The sequence below is a fragment of the Triticum dicoccoides genome, chromosome 3B, assembly GCF_002162155.2.
Source record: "Triticum dicoccoides isolate Atlit2015 ecotype Zavitan chromosome 3B, WEW_v2.0, whole genome shotgun sequence".
NCBI classification, from domain to species: domain Eukaryota; kingdom Viridiplantae; phylum Streptophyta; class Magnoliopsida; order Poales; family Poaceae; genus Triticum; species Triticum dicoccoides.
Window position 1 is genome coordinate 442,623,805 of NC_041385.1, and position 10,068 is coordinate 442,633,872.

At 44.3% G+C, this 10,068-nt stretch overlaps 1 protein-coding gene across 1 annotated transcript; it reads left to right on the forward strand.

Moving 5' to 3' along the window:
- The first annotated feature begins 1,120 nt into the window (after positions 1–1,120).
- Positions 1,121–10,068, forward strand: LOC119276427 (histone-lysine N-methyltransferase ATX4-like). Its single transcript, XM_037557477.1, has 23 exons — positions 1,121–2,789; positions 2,911–2,966; positions 3,133–3,337; positions 3,814–3,924; positions 3,998–4,066; positions 4,155–4,220; positions 4,293–4,384; positions 4,489–4,581; positions 4,856–4,991; positions 5,163–5,256; positions 5,344–5,443; positions 5,537–5,661; positions 5,905–6,050; positions 6,177–6,281; positions 6,423–6,487; positions 6,590–6,791; positions 8,524–8,610; positions 8,709–8,765; positions 8,843–8,932; positions 9,246–9,332; positions 9,558–9,632; positions 9,713–9,813; positions 9,946–10,068. Exons 1-23 carry the CDS (start codon positions 1,956–1,958, stop codon positions 10,034–10,036), a joined length of 3,087 nt encoding a protein of 1,028 aa, XP_037413374.1. The 5' UTR covers positions 1,121–1,955; the 3' UTR covers positions 10,037–10,068.

Below are 10,068 nucleotides of genomic sequence, written 5' to 3' on the forward strand. Positions count from 1 at the left end.
GGCGCCCTAACGATACCCGTGAGAAAAATCATGTTTTTAATGTGTGGAGGCACAACGCTCTCCTCACAGGATCATTTTCATTTTCGGATCTACTAGTAGTACTAGTATCTGTGAATCTCAAGGAGGAGAATTTCTTCGGTGAAGCACAAAAGGAGAAAGAAACACGCCAGGATGAGAAAAGCTGCACGCACAGGAACCAAGAAAACTTTGACACCTACCCCTAATTAATTCTTGTGTCGCTGCGTCGACTGGAGCAGCTCCTCCACGCCTCACTCATGGCCATGGACGGACATCCCTTGTAATCTCTGCACACAACACTGACATCCCATGCCCTTTGCTCCGATGGCCATGGAAGCGCCAACTCCGACGGTACGCCTATAGGAATCCAATCCAGCAAACAAGCCGGCGCCCGTGCCTGTGCGCGCTGAAGGTCCGTCCAACTCCGGCGAATCGTGGCCGACGAAGCACCCGCGGTGACGGTCGGGCAAGGCGACACGAATGTAGGGAGGAAGTGTCATCCGGCCGGCCAAAGTCGCACGCCTTTGCGACCGTGGATTCGAGCGCGGCGACCACGATCCAACTTGTAGCTACATACGAATACGAGTAGATAGATTATTCATCAATCAAATCAAAAGAGAAAAGGAAGTCCGATTAATCGACCGTCTGTGCTTGGATTAACACCCGCCGGTGATGCCTCGACCAGGATCGACGACGCCTGCGGCCACCATGCGCTCTCCTCTCCTCTCCTGGCCCGTGCACGATTGTTGTTTCGCGATTCGATCCACAAGGCCGACATGGAAACTCGCACAAATCCCACCGGAAGCTCCACCTGGACTAGATCAAACACCGGTCACTACCAGGACCAAAGCTGCAGGAACTCCAACTCCAACTCGAACTCGAACTCGAAACAAGAAGAAAGAAAATAAAACCCGGAAATTCCTTCATTCCGTCGGGGTGGCGAAATCGCCCATCGACCATTGGTCTTTCCATCGAGTTTGAGAAGACAGTCAGTGAGTCGCATCTGGATCAACCCGTCTCTCCGCCCGGGAGGGACGATCAATCATCACTACAGGTACAGCGCCTACCTACCTACTCGTCGTGACGTCGCCCTAGCCTAGCCAGCTCCCCTACCCATCCCACACTGCACAAAACTCGTTCATGGCCACCTTGATCATCTCTCCCTCTCTCTCCTCCCGTCCATGTCGAAACCATCTTCTCCAAATCCAAACCCAAAAGAAACTACAACTCACAAGCCCAGACCAAATTCCGGATTCGAAGCTCGAACCCACACGAATCCAAATGAAATTCCGTCCGGGCGAGAAAAATGCCCGTACCACGACGCCAAAACGCCAACTCCAAGCTCCTCGTAACGCCCACCGGCCTCCTCCGTCTCCATGGACGCGCACCGTCACCACCACCAAAATCCAACGGCGAGTCGGGACGGCAACTCCACCTGCACCCACGACGACGACGACGACGACGACTTCCATCCATGTAACCACCATCCCATCCATCCATCCATCCTCCCGCACGAAACCAACCCGATCCCACGAGAGAGAAAAATCAGGGCCAACAAGATCGTTTTTACAACCGGGTCGCGCTCCGCTCCTCGTTTCTCGTAGGACTTCTTCTTCCCGAGCCCTCCCATTAGAACACACAAAGAACAGGCACCTTCCCAAGCCGAGCCCAAAAACAAAACAAAAAAAAATCCCCCCAATCCCGATTTCTCTTTCTCTCCGTGCGCGTCTCCGTCAAAGATTTCTTCTTTGCCCCCCTTCCTCCTTCCGCCGTCTCCGCGACGGCTCGTGGGGAGAGGCGGGGGACGGATTCCCCTCCTCTCCAATTCGCCGCGGCGAGGGGCAGGGTTAGGGTTTGCGGGGCAGCCCTCGCCGAATTCGCCGTGATCTCGCCGCCGGGCCGGTGAATTCGGGCGGGGGGCAAAGGGTTCGCGTGGGATGATCTTCAAGCGGACCCAGCGCTCGGAGATCCTCAGCCTCAAGCGCTGCAATGCCGAGGGCGAGGGCGGCGCCGGCGAGCGCCGTCCAAAGAGGCAGAGGGGTGACGACTTCTTCCCCGTCGAGCTGCTCGGCCACGTGCCGGCCTCCGGTATCCCGTATGCCGCCGCCGGGTTCCGCTGGTGCGAGGAGCCCGAGGTTGCATCACCTGCCGGCGCTGCGCCGGCGCCCGCCGCCGCCGCCGCCACGCGCCCGCCTGTCGTCCGGACGTCGCGCGGGCGTGCCCAGGTGCTGCCCTCGCGGTTCAACGACTCGGTGCTCATCGACCCCTGGAAGAAGGAGAAGCCGGCCAAGCCGCCTGCACCGCCCAAGGTCGAGCAGCTCGTCCCCAAAAGCAAGCCGCTCTGCCGTAAAGGTGCAATCCTGGATAGAACTTCCGCATTGTCAGAGGTGGATGAGGATGAGGAGGCACAGCGTTACCGAGCGTGCCAGAATTTTGTTGCCTCCAGGAAGTACTCCATGTCTCTGAGCGCACTCACCTCCTTGCACGATGAACCGTACAGCGGTTACCATAGAAACGAGTTGATGGAAGACGAAGACGAAGAGGCAGAAGAGGACCTGCAGGCGCAGAAGGAGGACCTTCATTGGAGCACAGAGTTTTTGTATGGCGACATTGTGTGGGCACGGCTGGGTAAGCGGCAACCAGCGTGGCCAGGAGTTGTCGTCGACCCAGCTCGGCAGGCCGCTGCTGATGCAATGCCGCCCCAGCCGCGTGGTGGTGCTGTGCTTTGTGTGATGCTGTTTGGCTGGCGTGCAGAGTTCAGTGACGAGAAGGTACATTAATTACTGTTTTGTTAGGGCTGACTGACTCGAATTGGTGCCACTTCCTCTTTTGCTTTTGAGCTTTTCTTTCTTTCTTTCTGAATGACCATTTAATGACGCTCGTGTGTTGCAGAAGTATGTCTGGGTGAGGCAAGGAGGGATTTTTCCTTTTGTGGACTACATTGACCAGTAAGTATTAGTAATTCACTGAAAATAACTTATCAGTTATTGCATTTAAAGTGCTGCAAAAGCATATCAGGAAAGCCTTTTTATTGGCAAGAAGTAGAAGTAATTGTGCCGAGCTATAGAATAGCACCCGCACATGTGCTAAGAAAAATATGTATTTCCATTTCAGATTTCAAGGGCAAACAGATTTGAGCAGTCTCAAGCCTGGTGATTTCCAGAGGGCACTAGAAGAGGCCTTTTTGGCCGATCAGGGGTTCTCTGAAGTGCCCATGGATGACAGCACAGCAGGGCAGCCTGTTGTGTGTCAATCTTGTCCAGACGAATTAGAAGAAGTGACTGGTTCAAACGAGCTGGAGTGCCAGGCACAGATTAAGGCAAGTTGACCATTTTTTCACAACTAAGAAGACATGTGTTCACAGGAAATTTCAGAAATTTATCAATATTTTTGGTCCAACCTTCCGTGGCTTTGTATTCAATCCTGCCTGTCTGGTTTTTAGGTCTATCTACATTCATATGATTTTTCTTCAAACCTAACGCCTGAAAAGTGCATTGATGCATGACTGCAGAAAAATCTTCTGAGAAACATTATCTAGCAGACATAGTACTGTGTGTGTATAAGCAGAATGATAAAACTGAGCATGTTTATGTATTGTGGAGTACCAATGGTTATTCAACTTATTGGCCTTATATAGCTTGCCTTCTGGGTCAGTCAATGGCCGACCATAGTTAGTAACGCCATTACACTTCAGTGCTGTTCTTGTACTATTTATCACAAAATGAAACTGCTTCTTCAACTGTCATATATTTCCCCAATAGACTAATTAGATTTTTGCTTATTCTCTGTACACAGCATTATACAAGTGAATTGCAGTGTGAAAGTTGTGGAAATTGCTTTCCAAACAAAGAGTCAAACAAGTTGGTTTATGTGATGGAGCAACTTGCTTGCAAATACTGTGCTAGGGTATGTATTGGTGAACCTACTTCACTCTGAGTGTCTTGTCCTTACGGCTTACACTACCTTCCTGTATGTGCAGATCTTGAGATCAAAAGAGTACTGTGGGATATGCTTGAAAAGTTGGCAACATAAATGTGACCGAAGATGGGTAAGACATAGTGTAGCCATTAGCGCAATATAAATTTATCTTATGTTTCCAACCGTGAAAATTCTGAAGATGGGAGGTGATTAACCAGGTTTGCTGTCATGGTTGCGAAAGTTGGATTCACGCAGAATGTGACAAAAAGTGCAGCAACCTAAAGGTTTTTCTCGTCATAATATCCTTGGTGCTTTAGTAATTTACCATCGCTAACATGCTCATTTTGATGCTATAGGATCTACGAGACAAAAGTTATTTCTGCCTTTACTGTAGGGTTAAACGTAACTCAAATCTGTCCAGCAAGAAGACAAACTCTCCTGATGATAGGTGAGTTAGAAGGCTAGAACCACTTGTTTATGCTACAACTTCATATTTCAAGGTTCTAATTTATGGCTCTTAAGAGTAACATGTACAATCCATTTGTGAAACAGTAAAGATAATTCTGCACAGAAAGGAAGGAAGCCTGACAGAGTAGGGGTCATCTGTTTTGATATGGAAGGAACTTACCTACCAAATCTCGAACTGTAAGAACCACTTATCTGAATTGCATTAGATTGTAGTAAAGTTATTTGTACTTGTGACTGGCATGGCATGCCTGCACCACCATAGCTTAATTTCAGTTTTCTCACAATTATGCACACTTAGCGAGATTATTGATTCCTGTTTTTTGGCTTGAACTTATCTTTCTGCTTGCTCTTGTTCATTGTTTAGGTGGTTTCCATTCATCTGCATGTACCTCTGATGTTTTCCATATATATCTGGACCTACTTATGACTTCAAACTATCTTTCTTTTGCAGGATTTCTTGCCATTGTGCCCCTTGTAAGGGACAAAAGTTTTTGTTCAATGAATGGGAAAGGCACGCTGGCTGCAGAAGTAAAAATTGGAAATCTAGTATTAAAATGAAGGAAACACTTATGCCATTTGGAAAATGGGTTCGTACAGTAATGACAGCATGCTTTCATTTCAACCTTTTCCACTGCATATATAGATGCTGTTAGTTCTTGTGCAACTGTATAGTAGTGTTGTAGTTTTTATTTCTGTTCCTTTGTTGGTTTGTAGTTCTGTTTGTTAGGGTTATGATCGTCCCACATTTCTCTTTACAGATAGATCAACATCAACCAAGCGTGTGTTCCACATATCCTTCAAAGCGCTCCTCTCAGAAACTGAAAAAACAGCAGTTACTTGATTTGTTAAATGGTAACTGAGCATTTATTTTGTAGCCTATAGTATTAGAAGATCTGGTTCCCAGGAATTTGAAGTGATGGACCTTGAATTTATGTACAGAACCTTATGATCATGTACAAGTGAAATGGACAACCGAAAGGTGTGCAGTCTGTAGATGGGTTGAAGATTGGGATTACAATAAGATTGTGATTTGTAACAGGTATTAAGTTCGTGTTGCTCACAATGTTTTTCTTTGGTGTGAATCATTTTGAGATATGGACTAAAGTTTGCAATTGACCACATTCATGTTCAGATGCCAGATAGCTGTTCATCAGGAATGCTATGGTGTGAGCAGTAAGCAAGATTTCACCTCGTGGATTTGTAGGGCTTGTGAAACGCCTGAACAAAAGAGGGATTGCTGCCTTTGCCCTGTGAAAGGTATGTACCTGCTATCCTTTCAGTGGTAACTGGACGAAATAGATTCCGTAACAGAACAATTCATCAGTACTACTATTAATGTCGAACCTAGGTCTCTTTCTAAATAACAATAGTGACAGCACCACAGCAACTAAATTAAGTTTGTCAAATCTGATACCGGGAAATCAAGTTGTGACATTCTGTTTTATTGAGCATTTTTGTAATCATTAACCTGGTTCTTGCTGGCTTCAACACTTATTTTAGGTGGAGCGCTGAAGCCAACAAATGTTGATAACTTGTGGGTACATGTGGCATGTGCATGGTTTCAGCCACAGGTGGCTTTTGATAGTGATGAGCTCATGGAACCTGCTATTGGGATATTGAGCATGGCACCTCTGCTATTTATGAAGGTTGTATACATATGCTGGTGCTATAGCTTAAGTGGCTTAAGATGATTGATCCTGAACGAGTGCTACGTATCTCGTATGTTTGACTACGTTGACCTAATTATGTTCCATTCTTGCCCATTGCTCCAGATGTGCGTCATTTGTAGGCAAATACATGGTTCTTGTACACAATGCTACAGGTGCTCGACTTATTACCATGCCACCTGTGCATCAAGGGCAGGCTATCGAATGGAGGTACAGCTAATACTGATCGCTGCAAGAACATGTTGCTTAAGCTATTTATCAATGAAGAAAAGTGTGTAATTTCATTTCTTTTGCTTGCATCTCATGTTTTTTTAGCACGTCTGAACTTTACTATGTTTTCCATGTATGCAGCTGCACTGCTTGGAAAAAAACGGCAAACAGACAACAAAGATGATTTCATATTGTGCTCATCATCGGTAAGATTTATTAAGTGGAAGCACCAGTAAAGCTAAATTTGTTCACATCTTTTTGTGCAATACTGAATGTTGGATTGTCTTGGATTATTTATTTATGTGCAGGAGACCTAACCCTGATAATGTTTTGATAATTCAAACTCCTGCTGGAACTTTCTCTTCAAGAAGGCTTGTTCAGAGTAGTGGCACTATAGCTGCTTCAAGACTGATTAGGAAAGATCTTCCCAAGGATTCAGCATCAGAAGTTGAAACTACAGAGAATTTATGTTCTGCAAGATGTCGAGTTTATGTTAGGAAAGAACTAAAGGTATGCCTTGCTTTAAAGTTGAAAGAATAATGAATGCACCTTTATGCTAGCTACAATGTAAGCCACTAAACGTACGTCTAGCATGGTAATATAGCCATTATAGCAGCTTTTAACAATAAAGTTCGGGGAAGTACTTGTTAATTCTAAGGATGTGGGCATTATCTTTTGATGCTAATGCTACATGAGAATGGGTAACTAGGATAGTAGCTAAAGTTACCCCTGTGTTACTAGCAGATAGTCTGTGCTTTCTACTCTCTGTTGTGCTGCAGTATGGAATCTAGTTAGTTGGTGGGATTTTTACTACTTCCAACCAAGTGTTATGTCTCAGAAAAAAAAACTTTCAGCTAACCGTTACATCCAAAAATAGGGCTAAACATGTTTTGTAGGCTTGTGTGAACTTGCAAGATACCTTGCAGGCTGGGACATTTAATTCATTTAGCTAGCATAGGTACTAGTTAGAAACCAGTGTGGTGATTTATCCAGACGGTTATCAAAGACAATGTTTGATCAGATCTGGAGTTTGTAGCTGTTAGCAGTTTTTTTTTTTTGTGAAATGTCATAGTGGGACGAAGCAGATTCTGACTTCCAGGCTTAAGAGTGGATCGGGTAGCACCATAAGTCGCTCATCCTCATTCTCCAGGTGGCAAAGACATCCTGAGCTGTGCCTGATTTAAGCGAAGAAAAAAACGCTTTTTCAAAGAGCACATGCAACAGCCTTTTGTAATTGCTTAGCTGAACTTCCGACTCCTTGCTATCCGACCCTGATTCCTCTTCTTTTCATTAGTTGTGACCATATGGAGCACATTACTGCAAGGCGTTCAACCTTTGTTTGCTGTTTATTTTCCTAATCCCAACGCCTCCCACTGGCCAGATTCTCTGGACTCGACTTTGGTCTAGGACTCCCAGTCATGTCATCATGTGCCTGCTGCTTCTCTACCTGGCACGCTGTTCCTCTCTTGGGGCTTCTTCTGCAGCTCTCACTGCATCTTCGCTGTTTTTATAAACTGGGAATGCAGGACTAAGGCCGCAGCGAAATCAATACATGCGACCCCAAAAGGAGTCCACAACAGTGCCCAGTCTAACCGTAATGCAGGTTCCTAGTTGCTGGTTAATGCGCTTGCATCCTAGTTCACCACTTGCTGATAACCTTTGTCACATCAACTTCAATTCGACAAGGATCATTATCTGTTTTAATTCCTTTTTGTGATGTTCATTATGATTTACTCATATGGTGTTGCTCAATAGGCAGTGTTCCTGGGAAAATACCCTTTGGAACATGGTGGTAATTACACCTGGTTATGTATTTTTTTTAGAAAAAGTCAAAACGTTCCAAAACTTTTTCCCCAACAAACTTGAGCTGTCATTTCTAGCGTACAAAAATAATCTGCAATGAAATATTCTCTGACAAAAATGACAAATATTCTCTGACAAAAGCGTGAACAGTACGGCGTATATAGCAACAAATTTGTTTTTTTACGTCCAGAACAACAGGAAAGTCTTCTCTTTGCAAAAGTTTTTATACGAGTGCAACAATAAATCTACTTTGTTCGCAAAAAGTTTCAGATTTTTTGACTTTCTTCCAAATTACTTTTTTTAAAAAAAAATGGGTGTAATTACACCCGAGAGCCAAACGTGCGTGTCCGTGTTCCCAAAATATAAGTACTGTTGCCGGTTGGTATCTTGTATCGATAACCCATTGGTGCGCACCTGATTGGAATTTTGTTGCATGCAGAGATCCCGGGAGGCAGCAATGGCACACCGAGTAAGGGGATATTGTCAACACCGCTGGGATGAAATTGACAGTCTGAATCCACGAAGGGTAATTTGATTAATTCTGTAATGTATGCATGCTTATTAGATATCCTTTCCCATCTTTTAGTCAAATTTTCTTATGAAGGAAAACTCTGTACTCTGCAGGAAGAGAGGGATCCGGAATCCTTTTCTACTTTTAAGGAGCGTCTACGTTATCTTCAGGTTACTATATGTCTGTTGGCTTTCCCTTGTACCTATATATTTGTAGTATGAAACTAATTAATTTTTCTTTATTTCAGAAAACGGAACATAGTAGAGTATGCTTTGGTAGGTCAGGAATTCATAGGTGGGGACTTTTTGCTCGTAGGGACATTCAAGAAGGAGAAATGGTATTCCCTCAAACACTATTATATGCCATGGAAACTTTTTTCACAATTGGGGGCGCTTGAACAGTAGATATGCTTGGTTGTAATGACACGGTTTTCTTTCTACTTTATATGTTACGCTCCAGTGATATTTTCTAAAGGTCCATTTATACTTTTCTTACATGGTTGCTTTGTAACCACTCGTGGTAATTTCTGTTCCCATATATGCGCCCTAGTTTCCATTATTAAGCCGGCATTCCGCTATCCTACATGTGGTCTTCATTAACGCGCGGCTGCCCTCATTCAAGAAATTGCTCATGGTTAACTTTTTTTCCAGGTTCTAGAGTACCGCGGTGAACAGGTCAGACGAAGTGTTGCGGACTTACGGGAAGCACAATATCGTGTACAGGGAAAAGATTGTTATGTGAGTCATCTTCCATACCAGTTCACCTGTTATGTGGTGTATCTATGAGTGCATTTTTTTTCTGTGAAATAACATTATATCTACAACACACATGCTATTTGGCCATCCCAACTGCTGGAAATCACGTGTTGTATGCATTATATGGATTTATGATGTATTATTTTAATAGCCTCTGATAATACATCTAACGTTAACTACATTTATGCTGTCCTTTTTTCTGCCCAGCTTTTCAAAATCAGCGAGGAAGTGGTTGTTGATGCCACAGACAAAGGAAACGTGGCCCGCCTGATTAATCATTCTGTAAGGATCATATAATGAACTTCAAATCTACTTAAGATTCTAAATAATATGTACCTGATGTATTGTTATTTTTGTTGCAGTGCACGCCAAACTTTTATGCGAGGATTATGAGCGTGGGGCATGATCAGAGCCGCATTGTTCTAATTGCCAAGAGAAATGTTTGTGCCGGTGAAGAGCTAACGTATGTCGTATATGATTTCCTTTTCTTTTTCTTTGCAGATGGTCTCAGCAAACTATGTTAAACTCCATCATGATAATCTTTGTGTTTCTGCAAGGAGACTAAACATGTTTTTATGTTGTGTGTAATTTCTAGGTATGATTACCTGTTTGACCCTGATGAGGCTGATGATTGCAAAGTTCCTTGCCTGTGCCAGACTGCTGACTGTCGGAAATTCATGAATTAGGTTAGAGTAGATGTCAATGGGCATTGTCATAG

Bases quoted from the DNA above. Each gene is read 5' to 3' on its own strand.
- LOC119276427 (XM_037557477.1), top strand. From the start codon at position 1,956: ATGATCTTCAAGCGGACCCAGCGCTCGGAGATCCTCAGCCTCAAGCGC. The intron at 4,385-4,488 runs GTGAGTTAGAAG...TTTGTGAAACAG, and splicing joins ACAAACTCTCCTGATGATAG to TAAAGATAATTCTGCACAGA. The intron at 5,444-5,536 runs GTATTAAGTTCG...ATTCATGTTCAG, and splicing joins AAGATTGTGATTTGTAACAG to ATGCCAGATAGCTGTTCATC.